General features: G+C 47.8%; 1 protein-coding gene across 1 annotated transcript in view; it reads right to left on the bottom strand.

Annotated features, from left to right (window-relative positions):
* LOC146868384 (F-box only protein 44-like) overlaps window positions 1-24,360 on the bottom strand; it is a 69,150-nt gene that overhangs the window by 22,857 nt on the left and 21,933 nt on the right. Inside the window, exons 3-4 of the mRNA XM_085609898.1 lie at window positions 19,941-20,036; window positions 17,953-18,088 (exon numbers count right to left, since the gene is read on the bottom strand). Coding sequence (XP_085466024.1) covers window positions 17,953-18,088; window positions 19,941-20,036 — 232 coding nt within the window. The remainder of the gene's footprint in view (window positions 1-17,952; window positions 18,089-19,940; window positions 20,037-24,360) is intronic.

Genomic DNA, 24,360 nt, shown 5'->3' with positions numbered 1-24,360 from the left:
GCTGCCCCTGTCCCCGCTGGGTCGGGCCGCGCTGTTTAAAATGATGTCCCTTCCCAGGTTCCTCTATGCACTCCAGAACTCCTTTGACGTTATCCCAGTGGCCTACTTTCGGGAGGTGGAGAGCCTGCAGAGGAGACTGGTGTGGAACGGCCGGGCGCGTATTGCTCTTGCCAAGCTCACTCTCCCCTGGTATGACGGGGGCATCGCGCTTCCTGACATTCGCAGGTACTATTGGGCCTCGCAGCTATCTGCCATTAACCACGCCACGTATGCGCCCGGCTTGAATCCGGCGTATGAGATGGACAAGTTCCTGCTTCCCGGCGGGAACTACAACAGGGCACTTTATTCCCGCCTGGCTGACCGGACCCTTACGGGTCCTACTAAGATTGCTGTGCGGACCTGGAGGGCTGCCACTGCGGCCACGGGCTGGAGTGAGCGAATGACATGTGCTACTCCCTTGTTTGCCTCCGACCGCCTGGGCAGCTTGTGGACCACCAAGGGGTTTGACCAGTGGGACACGATTGGTATCAGTAAAGTGGGAGACCTGTGGCACAAGGGCGCGGTCAAGACTTTCGCGGTGCTCCAGGCCGAATACGAGCTGACCGACAGGGAGTTCTTCCGCTACGCCCAGGTTCGACACGCCCTGCTCTCGGTCTTCGGGGAGGGGACTGTAGTGTTTGACGTGCGCGAGGCGTTCTAGCCTTCCGCGCTGTGGAACCGCGCTAGCGCTGACGTGTTACGTCAGACGCTAGCGATATATAATAAAGAGGCGTGGCCTCGGCTAGTTAGTCGGAGCCGCGTGTACAACCATCTAATACCGGCTCCCGTGTCCTTATTTAGCGCGAGCGCGCTGCAATGCTAATGAGGCAATAACAAATGTTACACTGGCGACGAGGGGTCAAGTGAGCCCTGCTGTGCTATGTTGGCACTCCACTGTGTCTCTGGTGCCCTCTCCGGGTGCCTAATCCTGGGCGTGCTGCGTCCCTCATGGTGTCTCGGTGGAGCCTGCTGGGAGGCCTGGTGAAGTCAACTGCAAGTGCCAGGGGGGCCTCTTCCACGGATCCGCTGTGTGCGCCCTGGAGCCCCTATCCACGCTTTGGAAGGGATATGTCTCGCCCAGGTGCTGCCGCGCAAGCCCCCGCGAGGAGTCTGAAGAACACTGTGCCCTCCTCCGATCCAGGCTCATGCCAGGTGTGATCGCCGTGGCCCAGAAGCGCCGGAGAGTCCCGCAGACGACGTCCGGAAGTAGGCGCGCCCCGATTGGTGAAGCAGCGCGAGGGAGGTCCCCGACCAACGCTCAGGGGAGTACAGGCCACGTGGCGTCGACGCAGAGGAGAGGTAGCTAGCGCCCACCGCGTGCTGCGCACGTGCCAAGATGGCGTCGATTCCCGCCATTGAGCCGTTTGTCGTGGATGGCGCCCCGGCGTCCCTGGCCCCGCGATGGAAGGATTGGACGGATCGCCTGCAATTCTACTTCGAAGGGGCGGGCACCGCAAGGGAAAGACGCAGAGCACTGCTGCTCCACCTGGGAGGTAAAGACATCCACCGCATCTACAAAACGCTCGTGGAAGCCACGCCGAAGACGTACCACACACTGCTGAACGCGCTCAACGCCCATTTCGAGCCCATGGCAAACAGAGACTACGAGAGATTCATCTTCCGTCAAGCCAAGCAAGAGGCGGACGAGTCCCTGGATGCATTCCATGGCAGGCTGAAGGAGCTAGCCAGCACGTGTGGGTTCCGGGATGAGCAAGAGGAAATCCGAGGGCAAATCATACAGGGGTGCTATTCGTCCAAACTTCGCGTCACCGTCCTGCAGGAAGAAGGAAAGCCCCTGGCGGACATCCTCACCCTCGGACGGTCAAAGGAGTTGTCGCAGGCGAGAGCCTCGCACATGGAGGCAGCCCTACATCGCCCTGTGAAGACGGAGCAAGTGCAAGTGGCGGAAGCGGTGAACGTCGTGCGGCCTAAAGGGAGGCAACCCGGAGGGAAACGGCAGCTGGAGGCCAAGAAGAAAGACTGTGGGTACTGTGGCGGCCAACCACACCGCATGCAAGACTGTCCGGCCAGAGGGAAAAGGTGCGGCGCCTGCGGGTGGATGAACCACTTTGCGGCGGTATGCCGGTCCACCAAAGCCAAGAAGGAGGCAGCCCATGCGGTACGCGAAGAGGCAGACAGCGAAGACATGGACGACGACAATGACGAATACCCGGTCCACTACGTGTTTGCAATCCACCAACCACAGAAGAAGAAGCGCAGACTTCCGAAATGTCGCATACTAGTCCAACAGCAGGAAGTAAAGGCGACGATCGACACTGGGGCATCCATCGAGCTGATGGCTGCCAACGTCTACCACCAACTGCGGGCCAAACCCCCGCTAAAAGGGGCGAAGATTAGAGTGTTCGCATATGGCCAGAAGACGCCCATCCCCCTCATTGGATGCTTCCAAACAGAGATATGTCATGGCGAGAGGAGCATCAACACCACCGTCTATGTCACGGAAGAGGGCAGCGGGATGCTACTTAGCGGGCAATCGGCCGAAGAATTAAGACTGATCTCGTTCGCCATGGCAGTCCTGGAGGAAGAACTGGACACCATTCTGGAAGAATTCGGGGAAGTCTTCAACGGCATTGGGTGCCTGAAAGGGAAGGAAGTATCCCTACACATCGACCCGTCGGTCCAGCCAGTGGCGTTGAGGCACCGGCGGATTGCCTTCCACCTGCGGCAGAAGGTCGAAGAGGAGCTGGAGGCCCTGGAGAAACAAGGCATCATCGAAAAGGTCAGTGGGCCAACCCCGTGGGTATCCCCGATCGTCATCGCCAGGAAGCCGAAGCAGCCAGGACAAGTCCGCATCTGTGTGGACATGCGCCTCCCCAACGCCGCAGTCAAAAGAGAGCGACACCTGACGCCCACCATTGACGACATCTTGGGAGAGCTGAACGGGGCCCGGTGGTTTTCAAAGATGGATCTACGGTCCGGCTACCACCAACTACCACTTCATCCGGACTCGAGGTACATCACCACATTTTCCACCCACGTGGGCCTCAGACGGTATCGGCGCCTAAACTTCGGCATCTCAAGTGCCGCCGAGGTCTTCCAAAACACCATCAGAGAGGTGCTCAGTGGGCTCCCTGGCGTACTCAACGTGAGCGACGACCTGCTCATATATGCATCAACCGTAGAGGAACACCACCAGAGGTTGAGAGGGGTTCTCAAGAGGATCCAGGAATCAGGTTTGACCCTGCATCGGGAGAAGTGTCAGTTCCTGCAGAACAAGATCAGCTTCTTTGGGTATACTTTCTCGGACCAAGGGGTGGCTCCAGACCCAGACAAGGTGAAGGATGTCCAAGATGCCCCAGCTCCGACGAACATCTCGGAGGCCCGGAGTTTCCTGGGCATGGTCAATTTCTGCGGCCGCTTCATCCCGGACCTCTCCAACCTCACCAAACCCCTTAGAGAGCTGACCAAGTCGTCCACCACGTGGCAGTGGGGCCTGGAACAGGAGCAGGCATTCCAAGCGACGAAGGCGGCCCTGTCTGCGGACACCACCCTCGCATACTTCGACCCGGCAAAGCCAACCAACGTGGCGGTCGACGCGAGCCCGTTCGGGCTGGGAGCGGTCCTGACGCAACTACAGGACAATGAGGAGTGGGCCCCCATCGCCTACGCCAGCCGGTCCCTGACAGAGACAGAGCAGCGGTACTCGCAAATCGAGCGAGAAGCAATCGCCATCCACTGGGCATGCCGATACTTTCACGTCTACGTGTATGGACATCATTTCACAGTGACAACCGATCACAAGCCACTCATTCCCCTATTCCAGGGGTCATCCTCGAAACCGCCGCCCCGGATTGAAAAATGGATACTCCAACTCCAAGGGTACGACTACCGGGTGGAGTATAAACCGGGGGCCACTAACCCGGCGGACTATCTGTCACGACACCCCCGGAAGGCAACGACGGAGGAGAAGGAGGAGGCCGAGGACACAGAGGAGTACGTCCGGTACGTGACAGAGCGGTCACGACCCCTCCCAATGAGCCTGGCCGCAATCATAGAGGCCTCGGAAGGTGACGAGTGCGTGAGAGCCACAGCCGAGGCTGTCAGATCGGGGGATTGGAGGACAATCCAAGCCTCGCTCAGCAGACGAACCCCCCAAGCCAAGCTGGCACTGGAATCGTTCTTGAAAGTGAGAAGCGAGCTGTCTGTGGACGCCCAGGGATGTCTTCTGCGAGGTCCGAGGCTGGTCATGCCGGCCAGCCTCGCTCAACAGGCGGTAGACCTCGCCCACAGGGGACATCAAGGAGTGGTAAAGACAAAGGGCCGGCTCCGAGCCAAAGTATGGTTCCCAGGTATGGATGCGATGGTGGAACAGACGGTGAGAACCTGCACGTGGTGCCAAGCCGCAGGAGAGCCGGAACGCCCTCACCCGGTGGCGACCGAAGACAATCCTCAGAGACCGTGGGAGTGCGTGAGTGCCGACTTCGGACATCTCCCCGATGGACGGCACGCGTTAGTCATTATCGATGATTTCACCAAATACCCAGAGGTCGAAATTGTGGGGAGCCAGACAGCCACTGAAGTGATCGCGAAGTTCGAAAAAACCATCGCCACTCATGGCATATTCGGGGTGGTCAAGACCGACAATGGACCGCCTTTCCAAGGACAGGAATTCGCTGAGTATCTCAAGGGGTGGGGGATCCATCACCGCAAAATAACACCCCGGTGGCCCCAAGCCAATGGAGAGGTGGAGAGGTTCATGAGGACTCTCAACAAAACCATTCGCATCGCCATGGCTGACGGATCTCCACTGGAGAGAGCGATCTACAGCTTCCTGCGGGAATACCGGTTGACCCCCCATGTCACGACCGAGGCAGCGCCAGGACCAGCCACCATGGGGAGAGTCGTGAGTGACACGATCCCACACCACCCTACGTGGGTTCCGGCGCAAGCCACCAGCGAGAAGACCTTAGCCAATCGGATGCGCTCGAATGACCGCGCCAGCCGGCGAAGGGGAGCCAAGGAGTCCACGATACAACAACAAGATCGAGTGTACGTGAGGGACCGCTACCCAGGCAGCAAGTTCAGACTTCCTTTTGAACCCCAACCCTGGATTGTCACCCGCCGAACGGGCACGATGGTGACAGCTCAAAGAGGCGCTGAAACGGTCACGCGAGACGTGTCCTTCTTCAAAAAAGTCCACCCAGGAACACCCTCCCGTCCCGGGGCCGAGCCGGAGGGGCCGGATCCCGACCAACCGGGCGAAGATCAGGAGGTGGAGGACGGCCGGAGCGAGGAGAGTGGCTCCCAGTTCATCCCCGCCACCCCGGGGGGTAACTCGCCTGGCGGCTCCCCAGTCCGGGTAGAGCCGAACACCCCGAGGCGTGGAACCCCCGAGATGGCCCCTTCCAGAGGCGGCCTATCCCGCTACAACCTAAGGAAGAACCCGGCACCCTCATCCCAGCTGGCGGACTATATGGTGTAACCTGTAAGGACTGGCAGACTGGTAATAGATGCATCGTTTGGTTTTATATTTTGCTTAAAGTTTTATAAAGGTTGGAAGGAGTGTAGTGTTTGACGTGCGCGAGGCGTTCTAGCCTTCCGCGCTGTGGAACCGCGCTAGCGCTGACGTGTTACGTCAGACGCTAGCGATATATAATAAAGAGGCGTGGCCTCGGCTAGTTAGTCGGAGCCGCGTGTACAACCATCTAATACCGGCTCCCGTGTCCTTATTTAGCGCGAGCGCGCTGCAATGCTAATGAGGCAATAACAAATGTTACAGGGACCACGGTCCCTGTTTCCTCGCCCCTCGAGGACCGCGTACTTGACGGACATGTCCCTGATAGTACTATTTCTTTAATTTATAAAAAATTGATTAATCACCGGGCGGATCTCCTGGTGCGCCTTCGGGAGGCTTGGACTGGGGATGGGGTCGAATTGGATGACGAAGACTGGCAGTCTGCACTGTCGTCCCCCAAGGAGGTTGCCATTCCGGCTCGTCTCCGGTTGGTACAGCTCAAGATTCTCCATCGGGTGTATGTTACGGGTCCGCGCTTGGTCGCGATGGGATTTTCCGACGACGGGCTCTGTAAACGAGGCTGCGGGCTCAGCGCCACCTTTCTTCATATCCTTTGGGAGTGTCGCGAGGTGGCGGACTATTGGCGCCGGGTCCACACGGTTATGGGACAGGTCACCGGGGTTGTACTGCTGCCGGAGGTGCGTCGCTGTGTCCTGAATGTGTGGGAGCCCAATGACTACAACGCGGCTCAGACTCGGTGGGCGGCCCTAGGGAACATGATTGCCAAGAGGGATATAGCGCAACTTTGGGGCGCTCAACGGCCGCCCACCGTGTCAGTATGGAAGGAGAATATGGACTGGTGTATGTTTCGGGAGAAGACAGTGTATGTGGCCCGTGGCAAGCCGGGGGCATGGGGTAGAATTTGGGGCCAATGGAATGCGTATCGCGGAGGCATCTGTGCGCCCCCCCTGGTAGACACTGATATCGCCATGTCCCCCTGACCCTCGACGGTTCCTGGCGCTTTTTGTACCAACTACATAGGGACGTTCATCTTCCTTGACCCCCCTTTCCCCCCCCCCCTCCGTCCCCGGCCTCCCGGTACTCCTCTCTTTAGCGGATTGTTCAAATGTTCTGACTGGAGTTTCCCGGGGGGAGCCTGAACCGCACTGGTACCCCTCGTAACTCGCCTTTTGTTTTTATTGTTTTTCTTTTGTTTCTGTTACTGTTGGACTGACGCTTGCTGTTCTTCGAGAACTATCTTGAGCCACTGCGGGGCAGTGCCCTGGGAACGGATTGCAACTTTGATATGTGTATATTTCCTTATGTACCTAGCGGCCGGCCCGGGTGGTTGTAGGCCCATACTTGTGACCGAATTGTTGCTCAATAAAAACTTGTTCAAAAAAAAAAAAAAAAAAAAAAAAAAAAAAAATATCCTGAAGTGGAGAATAGATACTTCCGCTGCCTGGCAGAAGGGGAAGGGACTTGGCTACATATATTTTTCACTTGTCCAAAATTAGAGCCATTCTGGGTCAAGATTTTTTCAGCCATCAGTCAGGCAATCCAGAAGAGGCTAGATCCAGAGGCTGGGGTAGCCCTTTTTGGCATTACTAGAGTAAGGGAAGACCTGACAAAAGCAGCGGAGACTTTTACAGCGATTTGCTCCCTCGTTGCTTGCTCTTTAATCCTCCAGAATTGGAGGTCGGTGGACGCACCTTCTTACTCTAAGTGGTTAAACAAAATTTAAAGAACTATGTTGTTTGAAGAAGCATATGCTAGGAGGGTAGGCGCTACAAGAAAGTTCACTGCTGTTTGGAAATATTTAGCGAACCTTGAAACTATGGTGGAAATAGAAGTTCTCTAGATATTTTAAACAGTTTAAAAAAAAATAATAATAACAGTAAAAAAAGGTAATAAATAGTACATGTACTTGAATTCCGGCTCATCCTGCGGAGATATCTTGTCTGGTGGGAAAAGATTGCTTGTTTTTGGTTGTTTTGTGTACTATAACACTTTAGAATTTCAGCACTTTGCACTTTAGCATGCTAGATTTGCACATCTATAAAAAGTACGGACTTTGACCAAAGCATTTTTGAAAATTGAGGATGTTGCCTGATTATAACTGCAATTACTTCTTTTGTATTTAATCTGTGCTGGATTTATGCCGGGTGAAAAACAATTTCCTTTGGGTCTTTCTAGGTACTATAGCACCTTAGCACTCTAGCACTTTAGTATGAAAGATTTGCACATCTGTAAATAGTCGTGATATTGACTAAAGCACTGTTTGAAAATCAAGGATGTAGCCAGACTACTGTTGTAACATGCTTTTCTTTATTTTGATACGGTTCACCTTATGGTACTACTTAACCGGTTATCTGAAATAGGGAAAGGTGGTTCGGCCTGGAAACTGTTAAAATCATTTTTGACAGATAGGTCACAAACGGTAGACCTAGATGGTAACATCTCTGAACCCTTTTCTTTGCCATGCGGGGTGCCACAGGGCTCAGCTCTTAGCCCCATGCTTTTTAACATCTATGTGGCACCCCTGGCTGGCATCATCAGGTCCAATGGGTTCCAGCTCACCTCCTACGCTGACGACACACAAATTGTGTTGTCGGTGATGGAGGGAGCAGAAAAGGAAGCAGGCGCTCGCTTCTATGATTGTATGGGATCCATTTCAATGTGGATGTCTGCCAACTGTCTAAAGCTTAACTCAGCTAAGACTGAGGTTTTGAGATTTGGCAACAATCCACAGGTGTGGACACCAGAGTGGTGGCCTGAGGATCTGGGCCTGTGTCCCATACCATCTAGTAAAGCCAAGAATCTAGGTATTGTGGTAGATAATAAACTCACCATGGGGGACCATGTGAGCATGGTAACGTCCGCATGCTCCATGGTTCTCAGAATAATCAAGAAAATTAGGTTCTTCCTGTCTGAAGGGAGTCTGAGGACTGTGGTGACGGCACTTATAATGTCGCGTCTCGACTACTGCAACAGTTTATATCTTAATGTTCAAAAACAACATCTGAACAGGTTGCAAGTGGCCCAGAATGCGGCGGCCAGACTGCTGACTGGGACACCCAGGTTCGTCTCAGTTAAGGGAGAACTAAAGAAATTGCATTGGCTTCCAATCCCTCTGAGATCTCGCTTCAAGGCGCTTTGTATTGTTTTTAAAGCTGTGAATGGAACAGGTCCTGAGTTCCTTAAATCCAAGTTTTCATGGTATAACCCAAACAGAACATTGAGGTCAACAGGATCCAAACAAGTGAAAACACCCTCTTTTAAGAAAACAAACTGGGGAGGCAGAAGCTTTGCGTATTGTGCCTCTAAAGCTTGGAATGAATTGCCTTTCCAACTGAGAAATGCTCCAGATCTCATCTCCTTTCGGAAAGGCTTGAAGACATGGTTTGTTTCCCATTTTTAGGTCTATACTGCTCAGGTAATCAGTGCTCAGCGCCAGGACACCCTAGGGTAATCGAGCTCTCTATAAGCATATATAACATAACATAACATTTCCCGTATCTAATTCATGTTGGTTTTATGTATAACGTGTAGGTTTTTGATCACAGAATGTTACCTAAACTCCCTGTTATCAGTTGTTTTTTGCTATGTCTAATTTGCTCTGCTCAATAAAAAAAAAAAAAAAAAAAAAAGAATCGGATGATGTTTCCAATCAGAATATACAACATATCCCCAACTATGCACATTATCCTATTTAGTATGTTTTCCTTCAACACATCTATAAGTTCAGCCAGGGATGGCTTGAGAGCTCGGAACCCATATAAGGATTAGATAATATCAAGTATATGTACTCAAATATGTTTAAAGAGGTACATATGCAGATATTCCAAAGTCACTGCTGTAACAAATATATTGTGCACCCCACTTTAAGTTCAAGTAGCAATTATCTCAAAAATGTTTTGTGTTCTTAGGTGTACAAACACAAGCTAAGCCCATGGTTTACAAACAAATGCCTTGCACAATGCTAAGTATTTTCCCTGCTGCTTCGAGGTAGACAAGACTACCAGTTGAAAGTTGCAGGAGCAAGAATCATTGGGTGCATCAAGAAAACTGACATTGAGGAGGATTTGATTAAATTGCTACTTTCACAAAGTAGGATTTTACTGAATAAATTAGAAACACGCCTGAAATAATAATACTAATAAGATTTGTGCTTGGTTACTCCAACTGCAGCGTCTCCCTGCTAGAGAAAGTTCTGTAGGAGCTATACACTACATACCTGACAAGAAAGGAGCGGGTTAAATTACAGTATATCACGTTAGATAGCGGACAGCAACCAAGGCCATTCAGATTAAACTGACTGAAAGAGCCAGGTTTTCAGTTTTATTCGAAAGGTTGTTTCTGAAAACTCAGGCCTGCGATAAAATGGTAACATGTTCCATAATCTCGATGCTAGAAACCCAAAGAAGCACCACCCATCTGGGTTGTTCTCACCATGGGGACTTCCACCAACTGGTTGACCTGAGGCTTTGGCCAGGCTGGTACAGTTTCATCAGAGAAGCCAGATACCGGGTGGCGTAGCGCTTATACGTGCTCAAAGGAAGCCAGTGCAACTTGGTCAGGGCCAGGCACGTAGGCGCCATCTGGGAACATTTAACAATAGCTGTGCTGCCTCCTTTTGGATTCTCTGCAGCTTTTGCAGTCTGCCCAGTGAGGCCCGATGTTTAATACATTGCAATATTCCAGTTTGGATATCATCAGGGCCTGCACAATAGTTTTCTTGGTGGCTATGGGGATGAGATCGATGATCTTACTCAGAATGTTAAGTGTACCAAAACATTTACCAGCTACACAAGCGATCAGGCTATCAAATGTCAAACTGCAATCAAACCAGACCCCCAAGATTTGACCTTTAGCTATGGGGGCAGGAGTGGGACCCAAAGCATCCGGCTACCAAGTAGACGACCAAACAGAAGGAATTTTCTTAACAATAAGGACCTCTGTGTTATTGGCATTGAGCTTGAGCCAGCTCCTAACCATCCATTCTGCCAGTTTCAACAGGTAAGATCTAAATTGCTCTGCGGCACCTCCCTCATCCTGCGAAAGGGTGACAATAATCTGCATGTCATCGGCAAGACATAATAGTATGAAAGAAATTTGTTATGTATAGCACCATGTAAAACCCAAAAACAAAGTTCAAATAAGGCCTCAAATGGAGAAAAAATTGAATCAGTTTAAGTGTGTAAAACCTCAGAAAATCTAAACAACATTTAGTACTTGAGTCCAGAAATGCATACTAAAATGGATATTTTTATCACATTAATCAAAAGCTAAACTCAGCAACAATTAAGCCTAAGATCTTACATATTCAGATCATGTGGCTAAATGAAAGGCTGTGTAGGTTGCCAAACACTAGAGGCCTATTAGTATGTCAGGCGGATCGCCACCGCCCGCATGGCAGTGGCGATCCGCCCAACCTTTTCTCCCGCCCGCCCGCCTGCCAATTCCCCCGCCATATTACTATGGCGGGGGGGACCTCGGCGGACAGAAAGACCATCCGCCGGTTTTCCGCCAGTGGGCAATCCGCCCGATTGCCTACCGGGCAGAAAAGCTGTTGATTTGGTGGCGGTGTCTGTAAGACACCGCCATCCATAACAGGATGCATGCGGGGATAGGCATGCGGTCTTTCACATTGGGGGCAATCATTTTGGAGGGTGGGGGGTGCACATGGGGGTACCTATGGTACCCCCCTGCATTTGCATGTACAACGTGGCAGGCACCGCACGGTGCCTGTCACGTTGTTCATGCAAATGCACAACTTGCAAATGCACAACTTGCATTTTTGGCATTGCGGCGGGCGGTGCTTTCTGCACCGCCTGCCGCAATGTTAAAAATGTGGGATGCGCCCGCCAGGGTGGCGGGCGCATCCTAATTGTATCTGCGGGACCGCCGCATGCATTGCGGGCGGTCCCATTTCCCGGGGCTATGCCATGCTAATGGTGCCCTAGGTGTATTAAGAACTTACTATAACATTATGAGGCGTATGTACGCGAAAGCATGAATAGATACCCTGTAAAATGAAGAGAAGCACAATTTTATCACAAAAAATTCAGAGATTACCTTGGGATCCAACAAATGTTTGGGGCTAGGGAGTTTAGATACATACCATAGGCCAAATCCTAGAAGAAGCCTTGATGCTAGCAGACACTCTTGGCCAGTACTGAATTATGAGTACCCAGCACTGAATTGTCTATCATAAAACCAGACCTGCGCTGCATGAAAAATGTGTTATAAAGCAACAAATGTCCTGTGGGACTAATTTTACAGGGAAACCTTGTGTGTGTATCTAAAGTACCCAATCCAATTGTCCATATACATTCTGATTCAATAATGAAAACACTTTCTTATCCAGAGCAAGGTGCGAAATATACAATGTGATCATAGTGCAGATGACTCATTGCTCAATTCGTGACTATATTTACAAAATGCATCTACCAAGGCACTTTATAAGCCCGAATGGTTGAACGTTAACTTAAGATTATTCGATACAGAGATAGTGTTTCATTATGTCTACAATATCTCGTGGAAATATATAACCATTAAGAAACCAAAAGGGGGGTTGTCCACATTTCAACCTGGAATGACTATCAGGATCTCCTCAGGACATTGTCACCTGACCAACACACCACCTTGGCCGTGAGTGCCAGGGTACTTCCTGAATGCATGACCTGAAAGTCCAAAAGGTTAAGCAATATACTTTCGACTTCTAGTTCTCAAGATGCCTTCCATGCTCTGGCGGAGCAGCGTGTTCGACAGGTCAAATCGTCTGTGTATTTACAGAACACCTCCTCTATCCAACACCACTACGGCTCAGAAAGTCATGGTATAGAAAAAGGTCAATTTAAGCCACAAACCAATGTCATGAAGTGGATGCTGTGTTGTGTTGACTTTTAGTAAGCAATATTATATCAGTATCATATATATATATATTTAATACTCATAAATGTTTTTATAACACTCACAGTTACTGGATGATGTCATCACTGATGTCAGTTGAGATGTCATCAGTGATGTCATCAGTGATGTCATTGACCATGTCATGAGTGATGTAAAATTAATATGTGAGGTCATAAGCAGTACATTGCGGAGGCGCGAGTTATAGTTAACTCGGGTAACTATAACAGCTGAATTTCTCTGGTTTTGTATGAGTAAAATCTGACCCTATCTATAACGTCCCTGTAACATTTGGTTTTTTTAGTGAATTTCTAAGGTTTTTAAATTCTATTTGCTTACTATAACGTCCCTGTAACCTTTGTTTTTTTATAGTGAATATATTACCTACTGGCGGTCGCCAGTAGGTAGTTATAGTTAGGACCCTGTTTCCATAGGAAATCCGCAACATTCTATTTGGAATAACTTTGGCGCCGGTCGACGAATCCTCGCGAACTTTTCAAAACTAATGGGGCGCTACGCTCCGCTCCTACCCTGAAAGTCTCGGGGGGATTCGTCAAGCGGGGGCTGAGAAAAAAGGGGGGTCCCAAAACGCGTTTTCCCCATGCATTTTTCCATAGGACCTTTAGACTTGTAATTTGGCAGAGAGGTAGTTCTCAGGTCAAGGAAGTGCCTTTTGTAGGTCTGGTGTAAATCTGTTCAGTAGTTCCTGAGAAAATAGCATTTAAATCAATACATATATCTGTAAGCGCGCTCCGAGCGCGCACCGTAAGCTTACCATACGCGTACGGTGCCGTGCGCGAGCGCGATTCTGATTGGCTGTTAGATCTTAGTAAACATTCGAATCGGTCGAAACCAGGAAGTGTCGGCTGCCATTTTCTCTCTCGCACTCTGAGGGGGGGAGGAAAAACAAAGTTGGATATCATCAAAAGGGGGCAAGCTAGACAGCTCCTAACCACACAGCCTTGGTTATGGTGTGCCAGAAGGCCATTCAAGGCCCAAAAATAAATTTTTATTTTTTTGAAAATACGCCGATTACGCTTACCGTACGCGTACGTTAAAAAAAAAACAAAAAAAAAACCATAATCCATATTAACCCCCCCCCCGTGTGCAAAAGGTGTCCGCAGGGTACCTTTCGTGCATGGCATTTAGATTAACAGAACATTTAATTGAAATCCTTTCACAACGAAGCGCATAATATGTCCTCCGTGTGCGGACGGTGCGCGAAGGGCATCGTGCGTACATGGCCCATCCAGCGTAACGTGGGCACGCGGTGCGCGTAGCGCACCGCGTGCCCCCCGTGCGTGCACGGCACTAACTGCGTTAAGTGGGCGCGCGGTGCGCGAAGCGCACCGCGTGCTCACTGTGCGCGCACGGTGCGCGAAGCGCACCGTGCGCACACGGAACGAACTGCGTAAAGTGGGCGCGCACGGCACGAACGGCGTAAAGTAACTTACCATTTAGAAAAACCGTACAAATTCACTGAAAAAACCATAGGTTTCACACACGTTATAGTTAGGAATTAGCATTTAAAAAACCTTGCAAATTCACTGAAAAAACCATAGGTTTCACACAAGTTATAGTTAGCTGTACATTTCACTCGTAAAAAACCAATGAAATTCCACGTTATAGTTAGTGCAGGCAACTATAACTCACGCGACCGCAATCCTCTGCTGATGCTAATACTGTATTTAGACACTTATTTGCCCATGTCTTCTTCCATTAAATTTTAGCTATACATATATTACAAATATTTTTTTTTCATAAAGACACATATGTCATCAGCAGAGGATTGCGGTCGCGTGAGTTATAGTTGCCTGCACTAACTATAACGTGGAATTTCATTGGTTTTTTACGAGTGAAATGTACAGCTAACTATAACGTATGGTTTTTTCAGTGAATATATATATATACACACACAAACATACATGCTACAGAGAGGTATAGTGCTACATTATGTGAGAATAATGTATGGGAGGAGTAGGACAGAGGTTCATTATGAGAGTTCTATAGATGTTTCAATACTAAGATAAAGCATGCTACACTGGAGAATAGAGGTAAATTCCGAGAGCGCTTTGATTGCGCTACACTAGACCATGAGTACAACTGATAAAAAATGAATCAAAATGATATTCGCCATACTGCCTGATCTTTGGGAGAGATGCCAGACTGCCAGGTGATCTCTGTATTTTGTTATTAGCCCACACAGAGATTGCCAAGATTTGCATCTGAAATATATCCAGCAATATAACTGTTATTTCAATAGCTGGATGAATTCCAGATGCAAGTCTGGACAATCCCAGTCAGGGCCGAACCTAAAACACAGATCAACTGATAGTTTAGCGTCCCTCCCATAACGTAATTATTTTTTAGAATGTCCTATAGATTCAGTATTACTTTATGGTCAGCCCTAATAGCAACAAGGAGATAGAATTCCAGTTTCCTGCTTGGGACACTATAGAAAAAAACTAATTTGAAGAGAAATAGAACTCTGACCCTTACATGGCAGACAGTATAAAGTTCTTCACCGAAACCACGTATCTCCCCGTAGCAGAGGACATTGAGTAACCATCTGGTTCTCTTGATAAAAAAGAAACCATCCATCTCTGATAGGTGACAGCATCTCAAATAATTGGTGGGAAGAAAACGGTGCAGAATCCTAAAAAAGAAAGCAACCTAGAGCAAGAGTAGAACTTGGGAAGAAATGGAAAACTTACATTTTATGTATTACAAAAGAACCTTGATCAGTTATATGGCTAGTCCTTTCCCTAAATCCAAAATATTTCATATTCTACTTCAGTGTCATTCAGAAGATAATCCAGAAGTACTGGCACAGACACAGTAAGACAGCCATCAGTTCAACTTGGTGCCCAATTATAACAACTCTAGTTTATCTAATGAGTATGGGACAAGTTTGTTCGATCCAGGAAGAAACTTCCTGCGCCGACAAACAAGCAGGGAGATGAAGACCATGACTGAGGTATGGAGTATCAGGACTCCAAAGTGAAGTATCAAGGAAGGTGTTGTCCCAAAAGTTGAAGGCCAGCAAACTTGGATTGGAATGAATAAAATTGAAATTGAAATTTTGGGGACTGAAGTGGCTTTACATGGTCTTGTAAATATGCCGGGGCACACTGCGCCATCGGAACGTCAAAAAGTGATGTTCCAGCAGCGCAAAAGTGCTCATAAAAGAGGCTCCATGACCCTTAATGCATTGTGTGGTGAGGAGAAGCTATTTTTAGGTCTCGCCTGACCCAGCGCATGTGCTGTCCTGGCGAGACTTTTTGAGAGGGCTCCAAAAAGGGCTACCAGGCCAGCCTAGAGCTACAGTGCATGTGCGCGGGCGCGCGCGCCGCGCTTTACCGCGATTACTTTCACTTTCGCGGCTGTGAAGGCATAGCCAATAGGTCTCGCTTTTGGGACCTTATAAGTATTTAGTTATGCAACTGTTGCATGGCTAAACACTTATAAGGTCCCAAAGGCGAGACCTATTGGCTATGCCAATGCTTGTTTGTCTTCTGACCAGGAAATCTGAGTGGAGAGTATTGCTCTGACTGGAGAATAAAGAGTGCAGTCTGGAGAAAAACACAAACTGTTTGGAAAACACTGAGCACAAGCTTCAAAGTTGCTGTTTGAAATCAAAGGCAGATTGTTTGGATGAAGCTCTGAGATCAAATACTAAAACTGTCGCCTCCTGTTAAATGGGGGCAAGTGATGTTTGATGCCAGTGAGGTTGAGAGTGAAAGGCCTCCGAACTGCTCAGTATTTTGCTCACATGCGCTGCGCTGAAATGCTACATAAATGTGGCAGGGAATCAACAGAAATGATCTTCACCACAAAGCTGTCAACAGCTAAAGCCACTAGAACTTTATCACCTGCTTTTACCCATGTACACACATAGTAATATACAAAAATCTTGACGATTTTTTCTTAGGCATGAAATACTTTTATGTTATAGATGGATTGTGCAAAGTAAGTGAAAGTAGATTTACAAAGAGACATTCAAACGACATTTAAAATATAGAGCCATTTACTAGAATGTTCTTGTCTTTAAACGAAATTTTAATTTTGCATTGCTGGGGGTGTAGATAATATCCGGAACTCTACACGTGAACAGGGCTTGGGAACAACTAGTGTTATTGTGACTGGTTGGCGGGCCATAGTGAGAGGTAAAGCTTGATTCATATCTAGACACAAAGTGACTGTTTTCCTCTTTTATGAAGTCTTTGAGTGAGGTATGTTCGAAGAGTCGAATGTGTCTGTCCATTCCTTCTATGTGACAGGCAGGAGACATTACGGAATTAATCACCTCTAAAGATACTGCATACATTTCACCATAGCAGCATAAGCTGTTTGCAGGAGTTGGGTTGAGGCTGTGTGGAGCTGCTCTAGACATTTGGAAGTGCCTCATTCACTCAAGACCACTGTCCCCTTCTAAGACTTAAACAGATAAAGCACCATAAACATTTGCACCTGCCTTAGAACAACAGGTGGGCTCAAAACTACCCTAAACGTGGTTGCAAACAAGGCAAAGGAATTTACTCAAGCTCAAAAGAAATATAGAGAAATTCACTTAAGGCTCTTCATATCACTGCTTCACTAAAGGAGCAACAAAGGATATGAAGGTGGCCTGTGGTGGCAGAGCGAGAACCCATCCATTGTTTTGGGAAAACTGAAGAAGGACTAAATGATTGGGATAAGTTACTGTCTTAAGCGGTGATTATGAGATTGGCGGCAAACCCACGGTGGTGTGGTGGCTACTGCCACACTGGTGGTACGACCACCCTATTTGGAGTTGAGCGGTCAGACCGCCACTGGCCTGCTGCAAGCAACGGGAGCCACTGTTCCCCAGCCGTGTTGCAGCGGTGTGAGGCAGAAATATGCTGGTGGTGGTGTTGCGGCACTGCCAAGCATATTACTAGTTTCCTCACTGCGAGCCTTTTCATGGCGGTGAGCCTGCCATGAAAAGGCTGGTGGTGGGGGAACTAAGGGGGCCCTACATGGCCCAGGGCCTCAGGGCCATGCGGATGCATGCACAGGGGCACATGGTGTGCCCCCTTGTCTGCATGTTTGCCCAGTTCCTCCACGGCATGGACTTAACAGTCATTGCCATGCAGGAACTTTCTTTGGTATTCCAATTGCGGTGGCTTTTTAATAGGCACCGCAGTGGGAACACCAAAGGACCGCCCATCAAACAAAGATGTAACTCGCAGTCTGGCAGGCGGGCGGTGGTAAGCTTTGGCGGTCTGGCATCGGGACAGTGGCAGGTCACCCACTCCCACACCGCCAAACTCAGAATCAGGCCCTAAGTGTTATTTTATACTCATATAACTCCTATGTAATTTGTGTAACTACAATTTCCAGCCTGATGACAGTGGCTTTCAAGCGTATAAGCCCATGAAAAATCCAATATGGGATGACTGTGGTTTACACATGCCACATTCTGAAAATGGGACTCATTTCTGTACAGTCCATGAGAAAGACATTAAGTGCAAGACATATGGGTCCGGTCAAGACACATTTCATACCTTTATCCACTTGGCGTCACTCCACTGTTCAATGATCACTGGCTCTGGTTGGAGCTCCTGCAGAACAGTGTGATCATCTGAGAGCAACTGTACACATAGTTGGTACTTGCACCCGCAGTCATGCCTAGCAGCATACCTGAGTGGTCACAACATTATAGTTAACAAAGCATCACAGATAAACTGAAGTGAGGTCACAGTGTAACATACTGCCTGCAGAGAGGACTACAAGACTGCTCCAGTGAGAAGTTTAATCTTTACTGTCCATTCACCTGCAGTGATCCCGTCAGTCACACTAGTGCGGATATTAAAATCATTACAACAATAGCATTGCTTTGGAAAATGGTATTCTAATGAACACTTCAATCAAAAAATGATTACATGAAATAGCAGTTTCACTTCAGGAACCATCAACATACTATATCAGAATTTTAAAATACAATTTATAGTCATTTAAAAAATACAGTGCAATTGCAAAAAGCCAATGTGAAGTAATAAAAAAGCTGATTTGTATCCAGATCAAATCTGGTGGGAAAAAGAGCCATATTGTAAACACTCTAGCAAGTTGCCATCTTCTGGTGATTGCAAGTGAATGGGTGTGTATGCACACAGGCATGCACACACTCAAACACAAACACGCACAAATACACATGCCCAGCGTCCTAAGGATATAAGTCAAGAGGCAAGATAGTGAACAAGTGTTGCCTATAGATCAAAAAACTTAGGGGCATATCTACAACGAGGCGATAGAAAATTATCGCCGCTTTTGCGGCCGTTTTCGGCTGAAAAGCGGCGATAATTTTATCGCCTAATTAGCAAGGTCACGCTAACGCGTGAAACCTTGCTTTAGCGCACGAAATCTTAACGCCCAGCTTTGCATCTCTAATGAGATGCAAAGTGGGCGTTCCTGACCTAACATGACAGGAGAAATATCGCTAAGCGACATTTCTCCTATCATCAAGCCCCACGCTATGAAGCATAGCGGCAGGAAAAGTAGCGATAACCCCTGTTATCGCTACTTTCCTTACGCCTGCTTCAGGACTGACTTAGCCATGATATCCTATGGGAGGTGGATATCATGGCTAAGTTTGTGAGTCCCTATCAACAAGCTAACGCCACACTGCGTGAGATTATCGCTGGGTTTCCAGCGATAATCTCACGTTAGGCAGTTAGCGCTAGGATTTTTATCGCTTTTGAGATAAGCGTTGCTAATAGCACGCTATCTCAGCGATAAAAAACCACGCTAGCCGGCGATAATTATCCTAGCGCTAAGTGCGCTTAGCGATAATTATCGCCGGTTGTTGCTGATATGCCCCATAGTGACAAAGTGAGGCAGCACATCCACAAGGGCCACAGTAAATAGGCAACTGATCATGAGCTTCACACAGGAACCCAGTCTTAACAGGACCCTGCCCTGCAGTGGCGTAGCTTGGTCAGTAAGATGGGGGCGGGGGTGAGCTTCAGATTTCCTGACAATCACGCTGGCTTATAACATTAAAATGCATTGTACAACAAGCATGAGAGGGGATTAAGGGACAGCGGAAAGGGAGAGGAATGCAGATTATTATAAGTACAAAGAGAGAGAAACACAATATTTTGTAAAATAATCTACATTTTTTAGGACTTTCAAAACAGAGATGAGAGAGTATGTGTTTTTGTCAGTGTGCGCATACACAAATCCCAGATGAAATCCGACAGATACCTTACCATACCTGACTGAAAGCACCTGTACCCAACTATTCATCAAAAAATACATTTATTTGGGGGGTGTAACACCGCAAACTGCCCCCCTAAAGCTATTCCCCTGCCTGCCCCTTAACTTTTCCAATAACAGCTCTACCACTCCCCATTCCAAAAGTGTCCTGGCACTCATCATTTTGATGGAGGCCAAGGAACTCAGTAGTCCCAAGTCAAGAGTCCTTAAAATGCTCCCACTCACAAGGAAGAACGAGGCGCTTCTGCTTCAGTCCTACAAAGCTTCTCCCACTCACCAGTCTGTTACTGCGATGTCTGGCTGCACCTCGTTCATTAGCTGCTCCCAGTATCCTTCTTTCCTCAGATCAATGAGCTGGGACTTCAGGCAGTACCTGAAGGGGGATGTGAGAGTGGTCAGGCAATGTCACACTCTTGCTTCTGGACACACTCAAAAATACAACCAACACAAGCAGGGATGCCCAAGTCACTCCAATCACCTTGTACGTTACCAAAAGATGGGACAGAAAATAAAAAATAAAAACAATATACAGCTTTCCATGCTTCATAAAATAATAGATAATTCATTATAATTTGCCAATTCATTTCATAATGAAGTACAACAGATTAACACAGCCGGTAGTGAAAGGTTATTGAGAAAGAATCTTGTGTTGGTGTGAATCAGGTATTCTTATTAGTGTAGAGGAACCGGTGCTGCTGGCAATCAAGTTTGGGTTGTGATTGAAAGAAAAAGCATATTTTACCAAGTTTATGGGAAGATAATCACCTTTTTGTTAAAGACACAAGCTTGTCTCGTGCAAAACACTTTTCATGCCAAATCACCAGCAGAAGCTGTATCACAAATAATTCAATCACTTTTTTTGCACTACAATAAACTGTAATGTCAACAAATGCAGAAAACTCAGGATGTCTTTTTTGGTGCTGCAAACAGCAGACACTCTGTATTTTGCATGAGAAGTCACTTTGCATATAAGGACATCACCCATCTCCTGGGATCAGTGCTGAGTGGCCTTCACCGTTCATGGAGCCATTGGCCACCTTCAATTGTCAAAGTGTTCTCAATCACCAAATCCAAACAAGAATTCAGGAAATGTGAGGCAGAGGCTTTCAAGACAAGTTATTATAATGCATTTTTTTCTCTCTCCCCTCCCTCTTCTTATCTTTCCATTTCATATACTGTTGATTTAATGATGACTGTAAACGCCTGGTGGCTAAAAAACAATAAACTTGACGGGGCAGAAGAATATTAGCGTCCATGTCTTTAATAAAACAATCATTTTCTTCCCAATAATTGTGAAAAATCTGAAGTTTAAGGGAAAAGACATGTCAAAATGAGAATTCAAAGCCTGGTGATAGCCACCCCTGAACAACAATTTAAATTATATCATTGCTTACCTGCCATTACTCTGGTCTTAGTACTAGGATGTATAGTGAATAGTCCCTGGCGCTGTGTCCATCTGAAATCCTGCCCCTCATGTTATTAATCTGGCAGACCCAGCATGTTTTCTTATGAAGAGACCCATGTCACGTGTCATCTGACAAGTGCTACTCAAAGAATTTGTATATTACTCCCCCACAGAGTTCAGCACTTTGTTGGGACATAGGAATATACCTCAAAGAGGTAATCCTTTTGACCTGGGTGGCTGCCAGCCCCATCACTCTAGTACCATTTGGTGGCAGTTTGTTATAGTAGTGGGGCACAAGCCTTTTCACCCACACCCCAGGAGCAGATTGGCTACTGGTCCCTCCTGATAAAGTAAGCACAAATACACAGCGGTCTCCAGGGGGAGACCAAAGTATACACTAAAGAAGTGGCACGTGAACTACGACCAAAGTCGGGACTTGGACCAAAAGACTTAGAAGAGCTGGGGACACAAGGAACTACCCGAGGTAAGTACCCAGGAAACCCAAAGAGACTGTGTGCAGAGTCGAAACACAGCCACACACTCAATGAAAGTCAATGGGAATGTCACAGTTGCAGTTTTCAAGAAGAAGGACCCTTTCCAGTGGACCGTGATAAAACCACGTGGAAGACATAAGGTTGGAGAGTCACCCCAACCATAGATACCCCAGGAACCAGGATACCTACACCACGGAAGCCGGGTGCATAGGTGTGAGGTGATGTTGAAAAGAGCCGTAGACCACAATGGTGAACTTCAGAAAAGATGCCACTGGCGAAGAAGGTGAAAGAGTCCAGTGGAATCCAAAGGTGGATTCTTGAAGAGAGGTACCTTCAATCAGAGGGGACAGAGTCTATGCCACTTGGAAGTGACCAGGAAGCACGGAAGACCAATGACCACCGAAGATGGAAGATGCAGGAGTGATGGCGGTGAACTTGTCACTGCAGCTGTGAGGACCAGGCAATGCTGTGGAAGACCAGGAGCCATTCATGAGCTGTCCCACACTGGAAGTCAAGAACCTGGGGGTCGGTGTTCGGTGGGAGCACCAACAGCCTTGGCAGCAGCAACAGACGGGGTAAACGAAAAAGGTGCAACGTTGGGACCAGCTAGGTCCAAGGGACTCACCAATTGCAGGAGTGTCAGAGCAGACTAAGATCAAGCAGGGGAGCACACTGAAGCCAAAGAAGACCCTCAAGAGGACCCGCAGGCCGAAGGCACAGGAGTCGAAAGAGGACCTTGAGCAACTCACCAAAGATGCAGGCCCACGGTGCAGAGGATGCATTGAGGACGAAGATCTTGGCAGGAAGAGATGCTGAAGACGGGAGCTTCTTGGAGCCTGAAGATCTCTGGAATACAGAGCCAACAAGCCTTGGCAACAGCAAGTCGACGCAGTGCACAGAGGTTCTGCTCCAGCGGTTACGACGAGGGATACTGGCCTCAAACTTGCTGAGAGGACAGGTCAGGCCTCGAGGGAGTTGCAGAACCACCACCTATGTTGCTGTGTCAGGAGCAGCAGACCGGTCAGCTTTGTTGCAGTGTCTTCAGATGCAGGGGAGTGACTCCTTCACACCAAGGGAGATTCCTTCGGTGTATTTGATGCTCACAGGCCTGGAGAGGAATCTGTACGAAACACAGGCACAGACGATGAAGAAGACTTTCAGAACAGCAAGACCAGGAGCAGCAGGAGTCTTCCTTGAGACAGTCTTGGTTCCAGGCAAAGTATGATTCCAACCTTTTTGATACAAAACATGCCCAGGTTCGGCAAAGCCAATATATAGTTAGCCATTGCATAATGACGCATGCCCACTATATGTATCAAAATTGCTGACTGCACTTACAAAGCCTGGGGAATCGACTCCGAGGTTTGTAGTGGGTGTTCTGCTCATGCCGGGTACCCTCAGACTTATAACCTAGCACCCTGCCTTCAGGACTGAAAGGCCTACATTAGGGGTGACTTATAGGTTTTAAGTGCAGTGACATTAGATATAAGAAAACTTATATCTGTCGTAAGTGGTACTAACACCAACTTACACAGGCTGCAATGGAAGGCCTGTAGTCACAGTTTAAGAGGTTTCTCATGGGTGGTATAATACATGCTTCAGCCCATGTGAGACCCCTGGTGTACCCATGCCCTGGGTACCTTAGTACCATCTACTAGGGACTTACATGGGCCCGCCAGCAGCCAATTGGGAAAGCACCAAAGTACTTGCCATTGTCAAATTTCAGGAGAAAGCACTGACTAGTCAGACTAGTCAGAAAACAGAACAACACCAGCAAAAAGTGGGGTTAACAATGAAAGCAGATCCTACTTTCCTACATAGATCATGACTGGACCCCGAGGGTCCCGTAAGTTTATGTCTTGAGCATGAGAATGCTTGCATATTAGAGAGCCAGTAATCAATGCCTGTCATTTCCTATATCCAGTTGTGTAAAATGTGGACAGCGAACAAAAACATGAATGAAAAGTATTGTTATTTGTGGATCGTGTGCATGTTATATTTTTGCCAATAATTGAATGTCTTTAATTTCCTAAACGTAATTTTGTAACATTTATTATTTGGAACTGTATTCGATATGGATAGTGTAAAAAAATGGTCTGGGGGATTGTATGCACTTGGGTATAAGAACAAGAGAATGGAAGTGGACATGAAGGGAACAAGTGAAAATCATGCAGCCATATGGAGTGAAGTTAACACAAGAAGTGTTTCAATCCAAAGTAAATGTCTCACAGACAGCCTGGGTTCAATTGTTATTATATTTGTTGCCAATAATAAATGCCTGTAGTTTCCTAAATATAGTTTAGTAAAATGTGGATAGCGTTAAACACATGGTGTGTCCCTTTTGTCCAAAGCTGGACATCAGATGGACACCAAAGATGCAAATTAAAAGTAATGCAAATTGTATGCATCCCGGTATAGGAACAAGAGGAGGAAGCGGATATGAAGGGAGCAAGTAAGTACCATTTGTCCATACAGAGTGCAATCCTTAACACAAGTGTTCCATTTCACAGAAAATGTCTCACAAGTGCTTCCAGTATATGATACAAAAAAAGAGCTCCCACAACACAAACAGTGGAAGGACACAAGTACTGTGGTGATGCTCCAGGGGAGCGGCAAGTGGATGAGAAGTAAAGCCGAAACACGTAGACCTAAGAGAAGCAAGCAGATGGCAGTGATGATGAAACCAACAAATGGTAAGCAATGGTCAGAATCTAAGCCCCTTTAAGTAAATGAAATGTCCCGCTAGTGACAGCGCATGCACAGTCTCAGGCTAGACCGAAAAATGCAAGGCTGAGCCA

The sequence above is a fragment of the Triturus cristatus genome, chromosome 1_2 (assembly GCF_964204655.1).
Source record: "Triturus cristatus chromosome 1_2, aTriCri1.1, whole genome shotgun sequence".
Classification (NCBI taxonomy): domain Eukaryota; kingdom Metazoa; phylum Chordata; class Amphibia; order Caudata; family Salamandridae; genus Triturus; species Triturus cristatus.
Note: the sequence above shows the minus strand (reverse complement) of the source record. Positions and strands in the feature narration are given on the sequence as shown.